At 39.3% G+C, this 24,976-nt stretch overlaps 1 protein-coding gene across 2 annotated transcripts in view; it reads right to left on the bottom strand.

The window, feature by feature from the left end:
- Positions 1-801: 801 nt before the first annotated feature.
- FGD6 (FYVE, RhoGEF and PH domain containing 6) overlaps positions 802-24,976 on the bottom strand; it is a 100,135-nt gene continuing 75,960 nt past the window's right edge. The window contains exons 15-21 of one of the 2 annotated variants that reach the window (XM_039495663.1): positions 21,886-21,988; positions 20,674-20,820; positions 19,601-19,703; positions 17,692-17,819; positions 10,910-11,038; positions 5,948-6,096; positions 802-1,093 (exon numbers count right to left, since the gene is read on the bottom strand). In XM_039495663.1, the coding sequence (XP_039351597.1) occupies positions 1,057-1,093; positions 5,948-6,096; positions 10,910-11,038; positions 17,692-17,819; positions 19,601-19,703; positions 20,674-20,820; positions 21,886-21,988 (796 nt within the window). In that variant the 3' untranslated portion in view covers positions 802-1,056. Of the gene's footprint in view, positions 1,094-5,947; positions 6,097-10,909; positions 11,039-16,565; positions 17,098-17,691; positions 17,820-19,600; positions 19,704-20,673; positions 20,821-21,885; positions 21,989-24,976 lie in introns of those variants that run through there. The other variant, XM_039495664.1, reaches the window with a different exon arrangement.

Below are 24,976 nucleotides of genomic sequence, written 5' to 3'. Positions count from 1 at the left end.
TCTTGGTATGACAATTTCAATTCAAACATTTATTTTAAAGCGTACAATACTTATTTAGCCGTAAACTATTAGACCTGTAATTTATCCATGTTACATACTGAATGGGGAACTCTCATTGGTATCAAAGGGATTTTTAAACAAAGACGATGATAGGATATTTAATCTTTTTCCTGCATGCCAAACAATTTTTGCCTGTGCTTTATATTACTACTAGCAATTAAAAAAAATAATCTGACTCTTAATTTTTTTGTTAAGATAGTGTGTTTAAATATATCTTTGGCGTTGATAATTTGATAACATCTGTACTGCATAATCTCAGCAACTGTAGAATATGAAAGAAATTTTTTGTCTTGTTTTTCCTTTCAGCTTGCTTTAATAACGGATCCATATTGCATAAGAAATGTGTTTGTCTGTGTTGTGAACGCTTAAATAGCAAGTAGCAGCGCTAATTCTAGGGCTTCTGTGATTCAGAAGCTGGTTGTGTTTTTTAATTGAATTAGTCCACAAAACTTGACCTATTGTATCAAGAGAAGGAGCAGCCTGTCAGTCATCTGCTCGTCAAAGGAGTTTTAACATAGCTGACCATGCGTCCTAAAGTTTTGTTGACATATTTTGTTCTTTGAACTGTTCTTGTTAAATTGCAAAGTGAGTATCAGCAACTCAAGAACTGTACAAACTAATGCTGCCATAAAGCGTGTGTGTTTTGTTTTTTTACAGACAGTTTTCTGACAAAGCCATCTGCTATTCTAAAGACAAGGGCACTTTGGAATTCAATGCGAACCTTAGAAATGATTCTGACCATTAAGTAAACATTGGAATTTAATAAATAACACACTTTGTATGAAAAAAACAAATACACAAATTTCTTTAAAAAAATATTACCTTACACCTAAAAAAAAAAAAAAAAAGGCAACAACTCCTAATTCTCATAAATATACAAATTGTGTTTAGGTTGATGCTGGTAGAGTCCATTTTTAAAGAAAATTGCTGTACTCCATTTCTTGTCATCCTTTGATGACATTTTGCTCCTTTAGTCTCAGAGATGGTGCTGAGGCACTATAATATGGTGCCTTCTTGAAAAGCTTCTATCCACCTGTTGGAAAGAGAAATATTGTTAGATTTGGCTTGATCCTGGGTATTTTCAAAACCTACCTTATTTAAATTTTTAGCAATACATTTTCAAATATGCAACAGTTCAAAATTTCACTAATCCATTAAAAAGCATGTGGTTCACCACTATTAAATGACCTTAAATCCTGCATTAGGTTTAGATAAACAACAGATATGGCAATGTAGCTAGTGCTACTGAGCATTATGGAAATGCTTTCAAGCTACTCTCATGGGGGTAAAGACTGTCTTCATCTGTATTTGGGAAGCACCTATTAGGAAATTAAGCTGTGAAGCTCTTGCACGGCCTATTGAGCATGTGAGAGCCGTGATTTTTCAGGGTTTTATAATTTGGCCAATTTTTGGTCTCTTTTCAGAGAGGCCACCTCCCCCGGCAAACTGCAAGATAGAGATGCTAGAACTTCTCAGATGTCACCAGAATTAACATGGGCAAAACAATGTATTTTACTCTAGCGTTGTTCTCAGAAAGAGTTGAGCCTGTTTTGGCTGAACTGTTTGACTGAACTTTTTCCAGAAAAATTCAGCCTGAGGCAGACGCCCAGGATAGAAAAGTTCAGACTAAACGGTTAAAGTTTGGCAAAGTTATAAGCAACTGAAAACAGGATCTTATAATAGCAAGTAATGGATAACCTTAATATTTGTGACCTCACTGACAAAGTGTCTCATCTCCTGCACATAGCACTAGTAGGTTGTCATCTTCTATCAGTTACTCTTATAGTTGGTTCCAACCCTGCTGATGACCCACATGGGTGTCAGTATGCTGCCATATGACACAGTTTCTGATTTTTCAGTTTGCTTTTTTAGAAACCTAGAAAATTACACACACACACACACACACACAAAGCTACATTAAAAGAACATTATTAAGATTGCACAGTCAAGCCCTCAAAAATTAACAAAAAGTCAGAATTATGGTTGCCTCTGCAACCTTCACTTAGCCTCCTTATGTGTATGCATTACAATAGTCTTTAGTTACATGTTCATATATTATTTTTTCCACAGCACCCTTGACTCATTCAGTTCATAGGATGGACCAGCTCTGGGGATGATTCAAAGTTGTGCAGTGAAGGAGACTGTTGCTTCATTTGTTGCAGAACTGGGAAAGAGTAATCAATGAAGCAGGAAAAGTATGTTTTCATGGTCAAGGCATGCTTCTCTGGGGAACTGGATTATACGCGTCTCTGCCACAGAGATCCTTTGTGATGCTAGGCAAGTCATTTAAACCAAACTTTTCATAGGTTGTCACTACTTGTGTGTTTCTCATTTCCTGGATACTTGACTTGAGTCTCTGGGATCCAATTTGCAGAAGTGCTAAGCACTTATAGCTGCAATTGAAGTCAATGGGAGCTGTGCTTTTAACATATAAAGTGCTAAATAATGCTAAGTTCTCCAAAAAATCAGGTCCTAGGCATCTCAAATTTGGCTTCCAAAATTAGTGAAAACTTCTGACCTTAACCTCTCTATGCCTTAGCTCCTTATCTGTAAAACAACACAGACACACCCCACAGGGGAGCTGTGAAAATAAAGTAATGTTTGTGACGTGATCGCATACTATAGTGATGAGTGCCATAGAAAAGCTCATAAGGAAATTAATAACCATCTTGAAAAAAGGGTTTGAATAGTGTAAACAAAGAGGAGAAAAAATACTGAACAGCTGCTCATGAGACAGGAGTCGTGTGGGAAAAAAATGTGATTGTGTAACTAAAAACTGTATCATAATGCATATGCACGTGGAGCCCAAATTAAGATTGCAGAGGCAACCATAATTCTGGCTTTTTTTAAACTTTGAGGGCTTGACTTTGTAACCTTAACAATGTTCTTTTAATGTAGGTTTTTAGTATGTTTTATATATATATTTATACTAGGGCTATCAATTAATCGCAGTTAACTCACACCATTAAAATTTTTTATCACAGTTTTAATCGCACTGTTAAACAATAGAATGGTGGTTGAAGCATGAAGGGACATATGAATCTTTAGCACATCTGGCATATAAATATCTTGTGACGAAGGCTACAACAATGCCATGGAAACACCTGTTCTCACTTTCAGGTGACATTGTAAACAAGAAGCGGGAAGCATTATTTCCTGCAAATGTAAAAAAAGTGTTTGTCCGAGCCATTGGCTGAACAAGAAGTAGGACTGAGTGGACTTGTAGGCTCTAAAGTTTAACATTGTTTTGTTATGGAGTGCAGTTATTTTTTGTACATAATTCTACATTTTTAAGTTCAACTTTCATGATAAAGAGATTGCAGTACAGTACTTGTATTAGGTGAATTGAAAAATACTATTTCTGTTTTTTACAGTGAATATTTGTAATAAAAATAAATATAACGTTAATTTTTTAAATCATTTTAAAGCACTAATTTATACACCTACTCCTGGAGTTCAGACTTCTGCTCCTAGACTATCCTCCAAACCATCAAGATTAGTTTTTAGATAGTCCTAAACTAGAAGAGATGTTTGTCAGTCTTGGCAAGTCTTAATCTTTTCTCAAGACAAACAAAACTGTAGTTTTGTCAGTTGCCGCACAGATATATAAGCTTTTTTGGTTTCTTTCCCTATATCATCTGAATTGCTTTTTACCATATTCTCTGCAATTTAACAATATATTCAAATAAAGATGACCAATGCAATTCAGAATAAATCACACCAAATTAATAAATACCTTGGACAGTTAGAATAAGCACATTATAGGAATATGAGAGCTACTAATTTTCAATTTAAATAACTTTACAGTGAGCCTTATATTACAACTTTATAAAAAATAGTTACTAAAATTAATGAACCTCATGTTATCTGTGAAGTGAGTGAAAAAAAACAACAACTGTGTAATGTGTTATACAAATAGCAGTGTTAGATGTTTCTTCATTAGGGGTTAAGAAAAATAAAATAAGAGAGTGGGCATTAAATGGGGAACACAAGCAAAAAGGTTACTTTTTAATACTGTCAGAGGAACATTTATTCCACAGGTTTGGTTTTGACAGACAAATCTCTATGGGATATTAAATATTTGGGGGAAACTTGCTTTGTAAGGTAATTAATACTAGGATATCAGCATCAGTAAAAACAGACTATTGCTGGTTACTAGTTTTCCCTCCGGTTACAAAAGCCATTGTCTAAATAGGGAAGAAAGTAGTTATAAATTGTTTATATGTACAAATAAGGGCATAATGCAAATATAAAATGACACCTGTGTTAACTAACAAGGAGGGACTGATCAAATTGCATTTGCAAGGAAGAAAACATTCCCAGATTTTTGAAAAACGTATTATGCATGTGCTCAGTTAGTTAATTGCTCTGGACATTTAAATTACATTTTTGAAATATTCCTATTTATAACATTTACAAACAACTTCAGGCTTAACTGCATGCTTAAAACATTCTATCGGAATATTTAGCACTATAATGGCTACTCTGTTACAAGTAAAATTAATTCTGGGAAATTGTTGTGAAACCAGACAAAGCAACCAGCCAGATCTATTAGCAAGATACACTAGATGTATATGCATAGTCACCTCTAATTTTGCTGCTTGCGGTAAATCCTAAAACAATCAAATAAGGACCACAAACAAGTCTCTATATAATTCCAGTTAATACAGGTAAATCATTCTGCATCTAAAATGAAAGAGTATACTAACAAAACTTAATTTGCCATGCAAACATCTATAGGACCTATAAATCTAGCTGGGAAGAAAAGAAATAATTAAGATATAGACCCAGTTTACTGTTAACATGCATTAATTCAGGAAATTTTTATCATTGAATTTTATTTTAAGCAGATTTAGAGATGAAGGAATTAAATGAGAACAGCACAAAATGCCTCCTATTTTAATCCTTTGGAACTATGGTGGTACATGACTAGAAAGGAGTTCTTCCATAAAGATTACACTTTCCTTTCCTCTTATCCTCACTTCTCAGCCCAACATGTAGTGTGCTTGTCTTTTTGAAAGGTTTCTGAGTAGCAGCCGTGTTAGTCTGTATCCGCAAAAAGAACAGGAGTACTTGTGGCACCTTAGAGACTAACAAATTTACCGTATTTTCCGGCGTATAAGGCGACTGGGCGTATAAGACGACCCACTAATTTTACAGTTAAAACATAGGTTTTGGCCTATACTCGCCGTATAAGACTACCCCCCCTTCCGAGGGGGGGAGCCCAGAGCCTTTTAAATCCCAGCCACGGCGGGGAGTCAGAGGGCTCTGGGCTGCCCGCTGCGGCGCGGAGCACAGAGCCTTTTAAATCCCAGCCGCGGCGGGGAGTCAGAGGGCTCTGGGCTGCCTGAAACCGCGGGGAGCCCAGAGCCCTTTAAATCCCAGCCGCGGCGGGGAGTCAGAGGGCTCTAGGCTGCCCGCTGCGGCAGGGAGCACAAAGCCTTTTAAATCCCAGCCGCAGTCTTCTGTCTGTGTATTCCATTCTATGCATCCAAAGAAGTGAGCTGTAGCCCACAAAAGCTTACGCTTTGTTTAAATAAATTTGTTATTCTCTAAGGTGCCACAAGTACTCCTGTTGTCTTTTTGAAGGCTTTTGAGTGAAAGATGACTGACTCCACTCACTTTTGATTGCTGTTTGACAAAGATCTGACTATAAATCTCCATGAAGCCAATTATTTTATATTTAAATGTAACAACTGAAATTACAACATTATTGCAATCCTTAGAGATTTTTGATGTTTAATCAAGCATTTTTAAAAAACAAGTTGCACATTGTAAGTAAGCTTTTTCATGTGAGCACTTATGGTATGAACATTAATGAAATGACATCTGAAACATTCCATGGGAAAAAAGTGACAGACAGGACTGAATTCAAATGTTTACTTACTTTTGAGCTGAATGAGGATCATCGGCTTTGAATATGTAAAATAAAGTGTTTTTGTGCAGTAAATGGAATACTTTCGACTCCGAGTTTTCATCCTTTACTTCAGAGACTGTGAAACCCAGTAAAGGCTGACTCTCCAGTGCTGCAACATCCTAATTTAATACCACAAGCACAAAATTAGATCTTATAATATTGCAGTCCTAATGTGGTATTTTATGAATCTTTAAGGACCACACTATTGTATCCAGTTATTTTAAGTTTATAATAATTTACAGTTCGTATTACACAAAACTGTGTTTCTTGTCATTTCCTCATACATGATTGAATGAACAAAAGACAGCAAACCTCAGAGATTTGGTTTCTCTCTAACTCCTTCTCACTTTCTAGTCATCTAGCACTGACCTCTTTGTTCTGTACAGTCTCACCATTATACTTAACGCTATCTGGAATGGAACACCCTTCTTACGTCTCTTCGTTTCATTTCAAATCTTGGCTTAAATGTATCCTATTCCCCTTCTCCATACTGCTCAACTCCACCCTCCTCTTCGGTACTCTCTCTAATTTAATAACTCTTATAGAGCAGTTTAGAATAGATTTTTCATGACAAACAACAAAAAATAAAGTTGCATTGAACTACATCGCCAACAAGTAAGCTCCTACACTACATGCAAGTGAGATCACAGAGGAAGAAGTGTACCTAGACACTGAAACATCTGGAGAACTCCCCAATTGATGGTTGCTAAGACAAAAGGATGTGACATTTTAATCTATCAAAGTAAATCTACAAAAAAGACTTTTCAGAAGCAACATGACGAAAGTATATAAAATAATGAATGGCCTAATGAAGGTAGATGGGAACTCCCGGACTCATTATGCAAGAAGAGGGGGACATTCAATGAAATTAGAAGGGAGTAAATTCAAAATTGATAAAAGTAAATACTTTTTTTTACAGAACACAGAGTGTAAATTTCATTGCCACAGGATGTTTTTGAGGTCAAGAACTTAAGATTCACAAAGGGATTAGATTTCAGAGTAGTACCCATGTTAGTCTGTATCCGCAAAAATAATAGGAGTACTTGTGGCACCTTAAATTTGTTAGTCTCTAAGGGCTAGTCTACACTTACCAGCTGGGTCGACGCGGTGAGTTTGACTTCTCGGAGTTCGAACTATCGCGTCTAATCTGGACGCGATAGTTCGAACTCCAGAAGCGCTGGGGTCGACTTCGGTACTCCACCACTGCAAAAGGCGGTGGCGGAGTCGACCTTGGAGCCGCGGACTTCGATTCCGCGGCGTCTGGACGGGTGAGTAGTTCGAACTAGGGTACTTTGAATTCAGCTATGCTATTCACGTAGCTGAACTTGCGTACCCTAGTTCGACCCCCGCTCTTAGTGTAGACCTGCCCTAAGCTGCCACAAGTACTCCTATTCTTTAGGCAAAGGGATTAGACATTCATATGGCCAAGAATATCCATTTATCATAATTAATGGTAACAAAAATTTTGAAGGGATATTAGTAGGGCTGTTGATAAATCGCAGTTAATTCACACATTTAACAAAACAATGAATCGCGATTAATCACACTGTTAAACAATAGAATACCAACTGAAATGTATTAAATATTTTTGGATGTTTTTCTACATTTTCAAATACATCAATTTCAATTAAAACAGAATACAAAGTGTACAGTGCTCGCTTTATATATTACAAATATTTGCCCTGTAAAAATGATGAACAAAAAGTATTTTTCAATTCACCTCATACAAGTACTGTAATGCAATCTCTTCATTATGAAAATGCAGCTTACAAATGCAGGCTTTTTTGGTTACATAACTGCACTCAAAACCAAAACAATTTAAAGCTTCAGAGCCTACAAGTCCACTCAGTCCTACTTTTGTTCAGCCAATTGCTAAGACAAACAAGTTTGTTTACATTTACAGGAGGTACTGCTGCCTGCTTCTTATTTACAATGTCACCTGAAAGTGAGAACAGGCATTCCCATGGCACTGTTGTAGCTGGCATGCTAGATGTGCTAAAGATTCATGTGCCTCTTCATGATTCGGCCATTGTTCCAGAAGACATGCTTCCATGCTGATGACGCTTGTTAAAAAAATAATGCATTAATTAAATTTGTGACTGAACTCCTTGGGGGAGAATTGTATGTCTCCTGCTCTGTTTTACCTGCATTCTGCCATATATTTCATGTTATGGCAGTCTCAGATGATGACCCAGCACATGTTCGTTTTAAGAACTTTTACTGCAAATTTGACACCAATGTGAAATTTCTAAAGATAGTTACAGCACTTGACCCCAGATTTAAGAATCTCAAGTGCCTTCCAAACTCTGAGAGGGATGAGGTGTGGAGCATGCTTTCAGAAGTCTTAAAAGAGCAACACTGATGGAGATTCAAAAGAACCTGAACCACCAAAAAATAAAATCAACTTTCTGCTGGTGGCATCTGACTCAGATAATGAAGAGAACATGCATCGGTCCGCACTGCTTTGGATCATTATCCATCAGAGCCCATCATCAGCATGGACGCATGTCCTCTGGAATGGTGGTTGAAGCAGGAAGGGACATATGAATATTTAGCATATCTGGCACGTAAATATCTTGCAACGCTGGCTACAACAGGGCTATGGGAATGCCTGTTCTCACTTTCAGGTGATACCGTAAACAAGAAGTGGGCAGCATTATCTCCTGCAAATGTAAACAAACTTGTTTGTCTGAGCAATTGGTTGAACAAGAAGTAGGACTCTTTAGATTGTTTTATTTTTGAATGCAAGCTTTTTTTGTACATAATTCTACATTTGTAAAGATAAAGATATTGCAGTACAGTACTTGTATGAGGTGAACTGAAAAATACTATTTCTTTTGTTTTTTACAGTGCAAATAGTAATCAAAAATACATATAAAGTGAGCACTGTACACTGTATTCTGTGTTGTAATTGAAATCAATATATTTGAAAATGTAGAAAACACCCAAAAATATTTAAACAGATGGTGTTCTATTATTGATTAACCACGCAATCAATTTTTTTAATGGCGTGATAGCCCTAGATATTATGCCTCCACACCAATCACTAACTATTGAGAGATTTGGACAAGATCTAGTATGAGTTTGGAGTGGAAGGTGGGTCTTATCCCCCACCTGTCCAATATGGGGTTCTTACACCTTCGTCTGAAGCATCTGGTGCTAGTCACTGCCAGAGACAGGATACTGGACTAGACGGATTTCTGACTCTTTATAGCAATTCCTAAATTTGGATACAAGAATATCTACATTCGAGAACACTAAACCACTCTTGAGGAAGGAAGGACTAGATTATAAAATTCGAAGTTACCATTTGGATATGACCTTTCTGAAGAATCTTATTTCCTTATGTCTGAAATCAGCCAGGGGCTCTGCAGAGAATGTTAGTAAGTTCCAACAGGGAGACAAGCTGACGGAGAGAGGCTCTGTGCAGGAGTCTACGGGGAGTTAGTCCTACCAGGGTCTCCTCGTGGAAGATGGTTAAACGTGGTAAGCTAGACAGTCTGTTTTATTGTTTTTAATATCTGATTTCTCTGAAATGCTTTGTTCCAAATAAAGGATACTTTGCTTTAAGGAGGCTGTTTGGTCACTGATTACCACTTTCATTGCCGCACAGAATACAGGATTGCAGAGTCTGGGCGTAAATCAGACCTGCTGAGGCAAATTACAATTGGTACCAGGGAACTGCAACCCAGGGCCTGGCCTGAGTGTGAGAATTGCGTGATTCTATCCAGAACCAGGTGACAGCTAGCAGCCTGACACCTGGGAAGAGGTGCTCTTAATGAGACCAGGAGGGGTCAGAGGTGCAATTTGCCTGGTAACTGTGATGGATGGCAACTGTGCTTTCTATATTTTGCTCCATAACTGACATAAATAATTACAAAAGGTTTAAAAAACCCAAGAACACCTGCTTTTCAGCAAGGTATTTGGACAATATTGTGAAGTGGTACTATATACGACAGATACACCTCTACCCCGATAGAACGCGACCCGATATAACATGAATTTGGATATAACGTGGTAAAGCACCGGGGAGCCCCGGGCCCTTTAAAGCACCACCCAAGCGCCGCTGCTTTACCGCGTTATATCCAAATTCATGTGGAGCCCCGGGCCCTTTAAATGACCGCCTGAGCCCCACTGCCAGAGCTCCAGTGGTTATTTAAAGGGCCCGGGGCTCCCACAGCAGCTGGAGCACCGGGTCCTTTAAATCCCCACCGGGGAAGCCAGTCCAGTACGCCATACCGGACCATACCCGATATAACGCGGGTTATATACCTCTACCCAGCTATAACGTGGTCTCATCTATAAGGCAGTGAGATTTTTTGGCTCCCGAGGATCGTGTTATATCGGGGTAGAGGTGTACTTGATAAACCCCCATCTTCCTTAGTCTGGGCTGAGATTTATGGAGCTCACATCCATACTTCAATAAGATTAAAACATTGCTGAGCAAAATGGAAATGGCATAAGCGTTGTCACATTTCCTCTTTTATAGCTGGAGCACCAGGTATTAGGAGACTGTTGCAGGGTGGAGGAGGCAGGTTGAGAAGCCAGGTGTATTAAAGTCTGCCCTCTCTCCAAACATCCACAAGTACGTCAGGTGGAAGCAACAAGCTGAGATGCTGCAATGTGCTTGCACGCTGTTGGCATCTGCCATTATTCCAAACTGATGCATCAAAACAGATAATAAACTGATAAGAACAATTACTAGATAATGTTTTCACCTTTCTTAGCCAGAAGGCTGTAAAGGTCACTATTGTGACTCACTTATGATGCCCCTTTCTGAAAGGGAAACTAACAGTTTAACACCTTACAGATTTTTCCACCTCTTTCAGGGAAGACTCAAAGTGCTACACTGCAGTGAGATGGACTAATTTATGGGTCTCATCACTGGGCACTACTTTAAAATATGTAAAAAAAAATTCCATGCTTCCTTACCTCACTAGCAGCATATGTGTATAGCACCTTATTTTTTATGACAAACCACAGGTGTTTCCATGGTTTTTTGCTGCCCTTTGATCTATATAAATAGCCACTCATTGAGGAGTCTTCTGTATTTGCCGAAACCTGAAATAAAAACAAATGGAGGATGTGTGTGGGTACCTGGCTTTTTCAGTGCACAGCTCTTTGTTGATCTTTCTAAGATACTCCTATAAACCTAAATACTACTAGGGGCACCTAAACCTCTATATAAGCACCTAGCCCTCTACATAATTTCTCCTGAAAAGAAACTGATACAGGTTTTTATTCAGCAGAGACCATGAAAATAAGTACAGCATAAACAAGTCAAAGGAAACCAAGTATGCTCAGCACTCCATCACATGTTTTGGGTGTTTTTTTTTGTTTTTTAGGTACTATATCAAGAGAACTGGCTGTTGCAATTGCTGAGATGTAGATTGTGTCTTTTGGCAGTACAGGAGTATAGTTCAAATATGCCATGAATACGATTCAGCCCTTAACAGATTAACATTTTAGGCTATGCTGTATAGCCTTCAAGCATAACAGCTGCACATTTTCCTCTGAGGCCTGGGAAATCTCTGGAACCAAGTTTACCAGATGTGAAGACAGCTATAATTGAAGAGCTTGATTTGCTTCAACATCTGGGCCTTTTAAAAAAAATAATTGGTAAGCAGGTAGAGCATATTTCCATAAAGTATCATGAAAACAAAAAAGTATATGATTTCAACATTTTTCTGTATGTTTAAAGAGGAAGATATACCATAAAGATCAGTGAAAATGATCCCAACTTTACAGTTCGTACTTGGATAGCAACTGTGAAAAAACAGGGTGGGGTTAGGGGGTAATAGGCTCCGATATAAGAAAAAGTCCCAAAAAACTGGACTGTTACTTTAAAAATGGGACATCTGGTCATCCTATACTTGGAGAAAGCAAAATTTAAAAAATTAGAGCTTACTTGTGAAAGAGTTAGCAGAACTGTAAGAACAAATTAAACCACTGTTTTATCACCAGCACCCAAAAAGTCATATCTCCAGGAATACATCTATATTGGTAAATCCCTGAGCTTTTAGGGGTGAGGCAGGTACAGGCCTGTCTGAAAAGCTAGGGGAAAAAAAAAAACCTATGATTTTGAGGCAGATACTTTCAACTCTATCACAGTTAAGCCTTTCACCCAAACTGCATCAAAAGTGCTGTTCAATGATTAACTGCTGAGTGCCAAATTATAAAAGAGAAATTAAAGCAACTGTCTTTAAAACAGGAACAGCTGAAGAAAGGAACTTTCTTTTATGCGCACAGATGACTAATTGCTGTTTTCCTATTATTTCAGCCAAAATTTATTGCTCGCGTTGCAATTTAAAAAAAATTATTTTAGAGAGTTTGGACTTTTGTAAGATGGTTGAGATAATGTCAGCGGACTGACCCAAGACCTCAATTGTCTTAAAATATTTGGACCTGCAGACTGTTTGGTTATATATTTTGGACTTGGAGCCTGAAATTATTGGAATGGGAGTTTCTTTCTTTGCATAAAAGTGGTCTAATCCATCCCCAGTGAGTGATGCCAGAAGGGAAGTGTCCCATTCTGATTTGCCAAGGGACTACTAATGAGGAGATCTGAGAGGGATGAATCAGCCACCACTTTATGAAACTAAAAGCAAAGGAGAATCCATTGCTGCTGGTCATGGCTGCTGGCTATGAAATGCCATCCTGCTTGACAAAGAGGGTTATGCTTCCCTCCACCCTCCAGGCTGGCTGCCATGGGGTAAGAATCCAGTAACATCAAATATTTGACATTTACAAGCAAGTACCCTCTACTTGCTTGGGGGGATAGCTCAGTGGTTTGAGCATTGGCCTGCTAAACCCAGGGTTGTGAGTTCAATCCTTGAGGGGACCATTTAGGGAACTGGGGTAAAAGTCTGGGGAGTGGTCCTGCTTTGAGCAGGGGGTTGGACTAGATGACCTCCTGAGGGTCCCTTCCAACCCTCATGTTACATGATTCTATGACAGGGGTCAGCAACCTTTAAGTAGCAGTGTGCCAAGTCTTCATTTATTAACTCTAATTTAAGGTTTCGCGTGCCAGTAATACATTTTAACATTTTTAGAAGGTCTCTTTCTATAAGTCTATAATATATAACTATTGTTGTATGTAAAGTAAATAAGGTTTTTAAAATGTTTAAGAAGCTTCATTTAAAATTAAATTAAAATGCAGAGCCCCCCGGACCAGTAGCCAGGACCTGAGCCTTCGGCACGCATGCCATAGGTTGCCTACCCCTGTTCTATGATAACCTGCTAGCCAGTACATCGATAGCCAAGAACACCACTGACTACTAATCCTTTCAACCAGGTACTACCTTCCTGAGCCTCAATGATATAATCAGAGTCACAACCACCATCTTATGTAAATATTGACCTTTTTGGTTTGTCCCCACTCATTCTTGTTAGTAGAGACACTTCCACCTTAGTATTCTTGCACTTGTTTGATAACTCCAGCAGATGACTAGTTGTGAGCGTGCGTGCGCACATGCAAGAGCGTATATGGCTAAAACCCATGGAATTTCCATAAGAATGGTGCCTATAGAATAGTTTCTCAAACACCTAGAATATCCCACGGTTAAATAACCTCACTTTCTAAAATATCACACACACGTCTTATGCATTAGGAGTTGTATGCTTAAATCCTGAAATTGTTTTCACGTATACTCTGGTTAGCTAGTTAAATGCAACAATCTGTCACATCTTGATTTGTACTGCTCCATATAACTCAGTTTGGAGAAAGGGGGAAGAGAGATTGTTTCCTAACCATCTATAATTTGGGCAAGCTGCATTAATTGGCATCAGAGCTATAGTCTCAACATTGACTTAAACCTAGGAGTAATTTGAACCTCCCTGTATCAGCCATTCAGGTGGAGTATAAATATATCATTCAGAGCCAAGATCGATAATGCCGTATTATTTTGGGGGCCGATAGCTAAACAAAACTGCTGCCTTAAGAACTCCAAATCATTACATAAAGTTCATTAACAACTGTTATTTAAATGTGATTTAATCAACCAGTTAATTAGACTGATTCTATGATATAACCTTAACCCACTCTCTTTTAATCTGATTTGTTTGCATGCATTTTATTTTATGCTTTTCGCTTACTTTAGCTAATGAAATATACAAAATTAAAGATTGTGAATCAGACATTTTCCCCTCCAGACATTAGGATTGAGCAACTGAGGAGTCTTGGGGTAGGTAACAGATATAATTATGTCCCACCTAGTGGTGGTTCATAAAACTGCCTTGACAGTCCTTATATAGTCACCTGCAAAATTCCACTTTATTAAATTCTAAATTCTTATAGGTTCATATAAAAGACATTAGTTGCTGTTGCTTTTTACACACACGCACATAGTCTCCAGAGATTTTCATTTTATTTCTGAGTTACGTAAGATCTATAAGAAATCCCAGATGTGCAACAGATGTTTTTTTCATATGTTGCAACAAAGAATTATTGTTCACTGCAATAACAATGGTCATTATCCCACAGAAGAACACGTTGGCCCCCCTCACCCCTATTGAACAGCAGCTTATTTCACAAGTGGCCCCTTCATTTTTTAATAGGGCTACTTGAGGAACAGGACACTTACACAGCACAAATGAGGATTTCGAGAAAATAGGAGAAGCACACCATCACGTTATGCCCTGTGGTGACTATTAGTGCTCACCTAGTAATGATAAGTAGACTGTCCATGGCATCATGGTACTTCCATCAGTGTGCAGTCAGCCTGCCCATGATACTAATACTAAACCCTACTGGGCGCCTAATAAGGCATATAAAATAATAGAATGCAGCCACAATACCACCATGGCTCACATGCAAAGGTGGAATCCACTGGTCAGCCACTGAGGTACTAAGACACATACTGGGCCAAATGGAACTGCACCAGTTTACACCAGCAAAAAATTTGCCACAAAGTATTTCAACATGCTTCTCAAGCTGTCGTCTTTCCCAAACTCTAAGATTTCTTGATACAGCCGAATCACAATCAACAATTCATTCAGACAATACCCAATACATTTGGGTGGATAATTAGAACTCAATAGGAAGAAAGCCAATAAAACACAGGGACATGTTACCAAGTGGTTCTGACAATGGGGCTATAACAACAGAAATTAATCATCTTATCGACTGATAAAACTGAGAAATGAAAAACCTGGGGAAGTTACATTCTTATCAATATTTCTTATTAAATAGCATGTTCATATTTCCACCATAAAACAGCCTGACTGTGGATCTAATATTCAACATACCTGTCTAGAAAACAGGTTGCAAAGTGGTGCAATTTTAAACTATGTTCTCAATTTGAACAATTATCTTTGCAAGTAACAGATCTTTTTTTGGATGAACGTTACATTACCCGTTCAAATATTTACAGCATTCACACAGCATTCAAGCTCTGAGTAGTACTTTCAGTGACATTTTCTAGAAAGGAACATGTCTAAAGAAAAATTAACAGCCGCTAAGGAGGGCCCTAGCTGTCTCTGCCAAGCCTCATGTGGAATGTTGACACAGCAGAGTGACAGGCAATACACTGAAAGTCTTGTGTAAAATTTCTTACAAGATGCTTACAAAGGGATATATCAAAATGTGAGCAACTCAAAGCTGCAGGGAGTGCTAAAAATGCTTCCCACAGCAGGAAAAGGAATACGTATATATTTCAAACTGCAATAAATTAGATTAACTACATTTTATGTTTCAGCAGGGAAATTTCTTCCAGCCCTTGCAGTGGTACCTTGGTTTTTACAGCATGTAATCCATTACACCCTTTTGCTCTCTCCTAAAGGACAGAAAAAGATTCTCCCTCATAAGAGTGACCTTTTAAAAATATTTTCACCTAAGTTTCTCTGAGAGGTGCAGTGGTATTAAAAAAATTAAGAGCCCATTTCTTGTGCACCAAAAACTTCCTTTGCATCCAAAGGCAATTTTGGGTGCACAAGGAATACAGTAACTGTTCCTAGGTCAGTCATTGCTACCCAGGAGTCTATTATATTTTCCTCAGTTTTAAAATGAGTGAATTTGAATGTGTGTATTATTTGGTGCTGCTTTCCAGGTCATATGCACTACCTCCTTAGGAGGGGAAATCCAAGACTGTGAGAGGGATTCTCACCCTTGGAAGACTGGGAGATGGTATGACCAAATTTTTGGCATCCTCCAAACACAAGATATTGCACAGAACACTAAGAGTTTTAGTGGAATATAGGCAGCCTTTTCAGATGCCAATTAATATATTCTATGTCGTTTGTGTTTCACTGATTTCTGTTGGAATGCATGACTGCCACCTTGAGACACTCTCAGAAAACAAGCGGAGTATCTTGTGAAGCTAACGTCAATGAGTAATGCTTTTAACAACATGAATGCAGTGACTCCCTGATGTCAATTTGAGCCCCTAAGAAAAACTGAAAATAAAAATCACATTATTAGATGTAATCCACCAAATCATCTTGTGCTTGCATGTCCCATGAGGCCTACATGAGAGCCAATACATAAAATAACATGCACACACCTTTGGGATTCTAAATGATCCCTGCCATTGGCAGATGGAGTTAATCTACATATGTAAAACTCATGCTGTCACTCGCCAGTGATGCAGGACTGCTTTTATTTTAAGAAAACAATTTTGCCTTTTGGTTGACCTCAGAGAAAAGAATGTGCATACTGCTGTCAGCCATCACCAAAATGAAGTTTTGTTCTTGTAGATTACAGCATCATGGTAGAAATGGTTAAAATACCAAAAAGCCAGTTCTAGTAGCTAAGTGAAGAGAGTCAAGGTGAACCATATGTATTTCTATCACAGTTCTATCAAAAAAGAACAAAGGCTGTCTTACCCATTGTTAGCATATCCATAATAATAAACAATGCCACCACCTAGCTCTTATGTAGCATTTTTCCATAGTACATCATTTTAATAAATATACTCGAGGTTTTCACATTCCCTCCCCATTGCATCTTCTGTATGCTGCCCTGCACTTGCAGAGACCCAGCCTCCATTCTGACCCTACGATACCACTGCTAACTTACTCAACTCCACAGAATACTCATTACGGCTACAAAAATTACATGGATGATGCCCCTCCGTGGGGGCTGGAAGGAAGACTTCTGTAATCACTGGAGGTTAGATACAGGCCTGTGCAACAGAATAAGAGGAAGTCAGAACACTCCTATGTGAGCTACCTGGACTTTGAGTCCATTCACATACAATTAATAGGGTGTTTGCTTACTCCCATACCATCCCACCCTCAGTGCAGGTGGGTGGGGAATGGGTGGAATCTTGGCTCCATCCCCTCCCACATCACTTCCATATAGGTGCACATAACAAAATTCATTCCGCACATGGATGTAAAAAAATTAGAGGGAACACTGGTCTACACTACAGCCTATGTTAGCATAACCTATGTCGCTCAGTAGTGAGAGACTCTCTCCCGCCCTGAGTGACATAAGTTACACTGACATAAGTACTCGTGTGCGCAGCGCTATGTTGGCAGGATAGTTTCTCCTGCCAACATAGCTTCTGCTGCTCACATCTTCACCAGACACAGTGCAGCTGGATCAGTACAGCTGCAGCGCTGTACGCATACACATGGCCATTGTGTCATCAGAAAAATTCCCCTTTCCTTTAAATGCAGTGTCTGAAAAAGATCAGAAAGTTTTTTTAATTTTATTGTTATTAAATATGGATGATTTAACACCGATGAGAGGTAAGTTTAAGAGAAACACTTACTTCTTTGAGAGCAGCAGGAATTTTTTTCTGTTTTCTCCCAGATGGAATACTATGTAACACTGTAGACAAGGCACTGGATGGAGATTTATGGTTCACTGGAGATCCACTCTTAGGAGTGAAGTGGTTATCTAAAATGTATATAACATGCACTGTGCTTTTACATTGCAGACGACTAACATATACATCGTTTTCCTTATAAGAAGTTTTAAACACTACTATAATTTCTGTTTGGTGTAAGGTAATTTAAAAAAAAAACAAAAAACAGTTAATCTCTGAAATACTGCATATGATATTGTATTTCCTAACCATATTAAACAACAAGAATTTTGCCTCTCAGTATTGCCAATTCCAAAAGTTACAATATCACGAGTCAGAGCCCCCAAAATCATGAAATATAAAAAAGTATAAATCCTGCTTTTGAACTCCCCCTGCCCACCCCGCATGTGTACAAGACAATTACAGGGTGAAAATTCAACCTTAACTACACACAACATATTCCCCCACACAAAATGCAGGCCCCAATTCCCCTCTGCATCTGCTTCCTGATTCCTCCTCAGTACCCAAAAACCCAATGGCAGGGGCTCCTGCTGCTCCCCGCTCCCACCCAGCAAGGTCCTGCAGACCCCAACTCCCTGAGCATGCTTTCTCTCCCCAACTCAGGCCCCCTCCCCCAGGGCCGGCTCTACAGTTTTCGCCGCCCCAAGCAGCGCGCCGAATTGCCGCCGCGGGCAGGTGGGGGGGGGGGGCAGTCCATGTGCCCTTAGGGCAGCAGGCGCGTTTTCGCGGCGGCGGCAATTTGGCGGCAGCGTCTATGTTTAGCTGAAGCCGCCGAGGACAGCTAAATATAGAAGCTGCCGAAGCGCGAAATGCCCGCTAAAGCGGCGCAGGAGGGCCCCCCCCCGCGCACCACAGCAGCGCGCTACTTGGGGGGCACAAAACAGGGGACGCCGCCCAAGCACCAGCTTGGAATGCTGGTGCCTGGAGCCGGCTCTGCCCTCCCCCAATCTCCTCAGCAAGGTCCTACAGCCTCCCACACCCTTCCCCTCCATTCCCCTGGCAGGCATCACTAGTGGCTCCCTGTGGCCGGCCTGCAGGTAAGAGGGCTGTCCCATGGGCCTACCTCCATTAACTCCCCCTTCCTGCTTGTGGCTGAGGGTGGTGATTATTATTAGTATGGATTATGTATGTTACTCTAGCGCCTAGAAGTCCTAATCATTGACCTGGACCCCATTGTGCTAGGTGTTGTACAAACACAGAACAAAAAAACAGTCCCTGCTCCAAAGAGCTTACAATCTAAGTATAAGGCAAAACAATACAGATGGATATAGGTAGACAGATGGAGTACAAGGAAACAATGAGAGAATACTGGTCAGCGTGATGGGAAGCGATAGGGTGCTCTGTTCTGCTGCACCTGCTCTGTGACTGTGACACAGCTCAGGATGCAATGGGTGCCCCAGTACACTAGACAACTGCTGCAGCTACCTGCAGCAGCACAGCATCCACTAGCAGCTGAAGGTGAAAATTGCAGGTGGCATTGGCAAAGCTCCTGAGCAGCCTCTGCTTTACAACAAGAGCCCTGGAAAAGTCACCTTGAAATCACATAATAATACTGGAAATAACAACACTGGTCTCTGGGTCCAAGAGGAAGGATGGGCTAGTGTTTAGGTGCTAGCGCGGAATTCAGTTCCCTGCTCTGCCACAGACTTCTTGTGTGACCTTGGGCAAGTCATTTGGTGTGTCTGTGCCTCAGTTCTCCCATCTGTAAAACAGGTTACCAGTACCCAACCTCACAGGGGTGCTGGGAGGATAAATGCAGTAAAGATTGTGAGGTGCTCAGATACTATGGAAATGGGGGCTATATAATTACGAGACAGAGAGAGATCGATTGAAAAAAAAGGTTTCCCTCTACCTTGTTTCTGTAGTTCTTTGAAGCAATGATCACACACTCTTGCTGGTTGGTTTTTCATATAGTCTAAGCCATGTTTATTTGTGGAACATGCTTGGCAGACAATCTGAAAACATGTAAAACGTTATTATATAGCATGCACAACCACACGCACACCAATCCCTTAAAAACGTATATCAGAGTTTCACTAAACCCATGCTGTTGAGCCCCAAACAAGTAACAATTTTACAATGTGAGGGTTTGGAGGGACATGCATGCTAATTCACAGGGATGTTCCACACAAAATACTCTTTCCAGAACTGATTTTACGTGACTGACAATATAAAACTAGTTATATCATTTTCTGATTTTGTACAGAATATTTTGAACAATAAAATAAAAATCTGAGAATGGGGGGTGAGACTCCTGGATTAGTGAGAAATATCAAATTTATGGACTAGCAAAGTGTAAATTAGCAAATTGTTATTGTATTGTCAAATCTCATCTACAAGTTTATTAAGAAACATGCTCAGTTTTTTAAAACTTGTATTTTAAGATGATCACAATATCTATCTAGTTATATTATCTATCCTCTTGTCTGTGTTATGGAGAAATTGATGTGTTTCAACTACACTGAATACTGAATTCCCATTTGACTAAAAAGTAAGATGTGAAATGTGACTATGTCAAGACAGCAATAAAATATACAATCTTTTTTTCCCTAGTTTCATGGGTATGCGTTGTTTGGAAGTCTCTCAAAATGGGTTCAACCTTAACTCACAGCCAGTGAAAAAGATACTTTGAATATTTAAGTTAATTTTCTTGGTATGCATTGTGCTACTGAAGGAGTGAAGGACATACATCATTTTTTTCTCCAGAAATGTAAAATATGACAAGCACTGGATAGGTTTAACTAGAGAAGTGGTCTAATAACAAGGATATTTAGAGTAGGAAATCATGTTATTTTCACCTAAGGTATAATGTTCTCTCAACACAGCAATATTGCTAATGTGTATTAATGCAATCAAATTCTCCCATATGGAAACAAAAATCTTGAATGACTCTTGCAAAGGAAGGAAGTTACAAGATCACCCAACCTTTCCACATGCCCTGCAGTGATGTCTTCTCCAGGTCAATGTGAATTCACTAGTACAGATCATACACATAGTGGCTCTAGTATCAGGAACCCAGATGGGAGCCTTTGATCCAAGAGGACTATCTTCATCCTCTTTCTCTGGATCTGCCTGCGAAAATGGAGATGGATCTCCATTAAATTACAAGCAGTAATGTATTTTTCACCACTGAATTATCAAGGTTAAATACAAGTATTCAGTTTCCTAAGGATTCTCCATTAATGTAACTGAGAAGTGTCTTAAATACAGATTCTCTGCTAGTTCACCAGCAACATTATCACATCTGAGCTCTAAAAGAAGACGCTGAAATTATTTCATTGAATCATACAGGTGCTAATAAATCTCTATTTCAGTGCTGCCAATTCGGATATTTCAGGGGAGGGAGTTCCGGCAAATGCTGGCGTTTCTCTCCCTCCACCCTCCCCAACAGAGATCCCATTCTGGTCCCTGTTCATCTCGCCCCCCTCCTGCCATAGGGACCTTGGTTCTCCCCTGGCCAGGGAGTCTCCCCTCCCTCTCACCCACACAGAGCATGAGCTGGTGCCACCAGGAATCAAGTTCTAGATGGACTCCACTGCACTCCACCATACAGAAGCAGACTCCCTCCCTGTGTACCAGGTCACAATATCATTTGGTTTGGCCACCTCTCCAGCTGTACCAAGGGATGCCCAGGTCAGATTTCAGTGGTGTTTAGACCACACTGCTGCAGCAACGCTCCAGACTGCTCCAGCAGCCGCTGTATTGATCTAGTACAGGACTGCCGCTTAAGTGATCAGATCATGCCCCACCTCCATTGCCTAGGTCACCTGGAGCAAGTGCAAAAACCTTGGGTGGATGGGAGTGTTTACCCCCCCCACACACACACACACTGGCACCACTACTCTACTTGTTTAGTACCAAGATATTCCAGTTTGTTTACGTCCATTATCTTAGCTAGCGTTACTCTGTTTTAAGGACTAGAATGGATGGATATCTAACCCTTTTTCTCCTGTTCTTAGGATTGCTGAGAACACACATCTGAATTTTATTAATGAAACTATGAAAGATATACATCTCAAATTCTGTTCTATTATTAGTACTTGCCAATTTTCTTTTCTAAAGTGCTGTGCTGAGTTTTAATACATAGTAGAAAATAGATTCATGCCCAAAGAAATCAAAGAGAATGGTGTGGTATACCTCTTCAAGACTTTTACTTGGGTTAAATGTGATTCTCTTCTTTGTATAGTCTTCAATTGATCTGGAGATGGCTTCTAACCATTCATCTCTTTCTGTAGCAGAACTGTTGGTGTCAAAGACATTGAAGTATGGTCAACATTAAAAATGTCTAAAAAGTGACTCTGGCTATGGCGTGGTTTTTGCCAGGCACACATCACGTTATTTCTTTGTTGTTTTTAATGACTATTAGTTTAGATTATATTAGGTTGATGTGGGAGTGTTGAGTATAGTTAGAGCATTAAAGAGAAGTAGATTTAGAGCATGGATTTGGAGGCAACTGAAGTTGTGCGGTATATAGGCTCAGGCAGGACAATTCCAGATGTAAGGGGCAACATAGAAGAAAACTTGGGGGCCCTCATGCACCGGGGATAAAAAGACAACCGAATCGGGATTAGTAGAATGCTGGTCTAATCTATGAAAAAGAAGAGACAAGATATAGGCAGGAGCAGAGCTACGTACTATTGGCCCTTTGACTATCCCTCCCACTAGGAAGAAGAAGATTTTGCCAAATCCAAATATTTACTTATGTTGTTTTTTTATCCAGTGAGGAAAAGCCAATATGCATTCGTTCTGGAATGGTCATGTCTAAGCCAACTTCTATGGCTCAGAGATTCTGACGAAAGTTTTCAAAATTTCGTTGCCTTTAATTACCCTGCTAAATCTATATTTAAGCAACTAAATTGTAAGTGGCCCAATTTTCAGAGTTGCTGGCTGAGCATCCATAGTGCACATTAGCTAACACGAGTGCACAGTCCAGTCCCTAATCCTGCAAACATTCAGCATTTATTCACGTTAGCAGTCCCACTGAAATCAATTATGTGCTACAGGTTTGCAGGGCCACAGTGTTCTCATTATTAACTTACGAAAACTAAATTCTGGAGTTCTGTACAGACCAGAGTGCCGTCTAGACCTTCACACAGCCATTAGATCAAACTGCCAATAAGATTTGCAAGATATCTATTTACACCTATATCTCCGCTAGGAAATGGGCAAAGTTTTGCTATGTTAAGTTTGTAAAAATTTAAACTTTTCCTTTAGAGTCTTTTAAAATTTCAGTTCTGTTGTGTGTACTGAACATATTAAATATGGCTGTCAGTAAAAATAGCAGAAGGGAAGCCTGTCTCTCGAAAGTCTGGTAAGAATTTTATTTGACCTGTTTTGGAACACACAGAGTATGAGCACACTGGAAAAAACATTAAATTGCCAAATGAGACCCAAAAGCCATGAGAATGAGATATAATAAGATGAATGATACTGAAAGATGAGACATACAGTCTGTATGTAGGTGATTGATTCACTACACATCCATTCTACATACTGATGGAAATTGCATCAGTCATTGAAAAAAATCCATATACCTTTCCCCCCAGCTCACATACCCTGTTCATCTTATAACAGATATAATGACTTTGGCATTGGGCATTTCCTGAGGATTAATTACAGCTGGAAATCTTCAACTGCACGTTGGGACATCTTCTCCCAACTGGTCATTAATCCCTAGTAAATGCCTTGTGCTTCTATCATTATTGTTTAAAGCACAATTCTTGCCTAGATAGCTTCAACAAGCTAGACAAGCACTGATATATTTTATTTTTAAAAAGAAGAGAATTGAATGCTCCCACAGAATCAAAAGTGACAACACTAGAAAATGAAGTTTTATAGAAACACAGAAGCAGCATTTCTAGTATCAATATGCCTTAATTCAGAGATGGTGGGGCCACTTCTAAGTGTTAAATTTCTAAGGACCTAACAAGCAGTGACCTCAATTGCCACTGTCCAAAAAGTGTGCCACAATTAGCACCTATTACAGCAGTAGCATGGTTTTTTTTGTTTTGTTTTTTTTTTGTTTTTTTTTTTAACACTGCTAACACCTCTCTGCTAGGGAACAGTTTGATTCCACCAAATTTTTCGCATATAAAAAGTATTTCACCAAGTTTGATAGAAACAATTTTTGGGCACAAAAGTTAGAAGAAATAAGTGCTATGCATTCATCCTTTGGAAATTATAATCTATTTTTATAATAGTGTCATTTACATGGGGAAAAAATCACAACCCCTTAGCCAAAGCTACAGTCTATATATGCAGAGGAGTCTCTCAGTTATTTCCTTCATTTACAATTGAAGTATCATTCCCATGCATCATTCTGAAATGTTAATTTCCCCTGAACAGTGAAACCAAACAAACCTATAATCTCAATTGTTAAGATTCAATTATATGTATGTAGGTATATTCATTTGGCACCCCAATAATTTTAAGGATAATTCGGTGTCATTTCCATAAAGCATCATATTAGCCAGAGCAGAGTTGGTATAGTCCTATCCTGCATTTGTGTCAAGGCTCTTCCTACATATTTGTGAAGTGCTCAGTCATTGTGGCACCTAAGCACCAAAGGTCTGAATCTGCACTGACTGCAGCATTCAATGGCAAAACTGTCACTGACTTCAACAGGTGCAGAATCAAGTCCTATGCTGTGTGCAATGCATCCTTCGCCCAATATGCAAAATGTCTGCATTAGAGATAAATGTAAATACATACAACACTTCTTTTCAATCCCCAGTTACAGATAACTGCTATTACTCAGGCACAACTGTGCTACTTCCTTTGGCTGCTTAGACAATGTTAACTTGGGTGCCTCTCTGTTTTAAACACTGTTTTGTGCAGACATCCTGAAGTCAATAGATGCAAGGTCACAGAGCATGACGAAGCCCACGCTACTGCTATTTTGCAAAAAGAAGAGGGAATGTATCTTTGCTCATTGACATCAGTATTGTTACAGCGCACAATGTACAACACTCATGGCTCAAATTCTCTAAACAGCTAGAATAGGAGAATCAAGCCTTTCGAAAAGACTGCTTCACAAAGGCGGATAAGAGCTTTTCTACAATAATTTAGTGGCAATGAATACTCTGAATGCTACCTGAGAGGATTTAGTTTGCTGGTAACAGCAACATATTTTCCTAACACCATTGACTTGATTCATATATGTGGGAGCCAAAATGTGAAGGAAGTTTTGGCTAAAGTCAACACTGTATCTGTTTTTTATGATTCAATA

This window comes from Mauremys reevesii, linkage group 1 (genome assembly GCF_016161935.1).
Source record: "Mauremys reevesii isolate NIE-2019 linkage group 1, ASM1616193v1, whole genome shotgun sequence".
NCBI lineage: Eukaryota > Metazoa > Chordata > Testudines > Geoemydidae > Mauremys > Mauremys reevesii.
The sequence above is the reverse complement of the archived record's forward strand: the minus strand, read 5'-3'. Positions and strand labels throughout refer to the sequence as shown.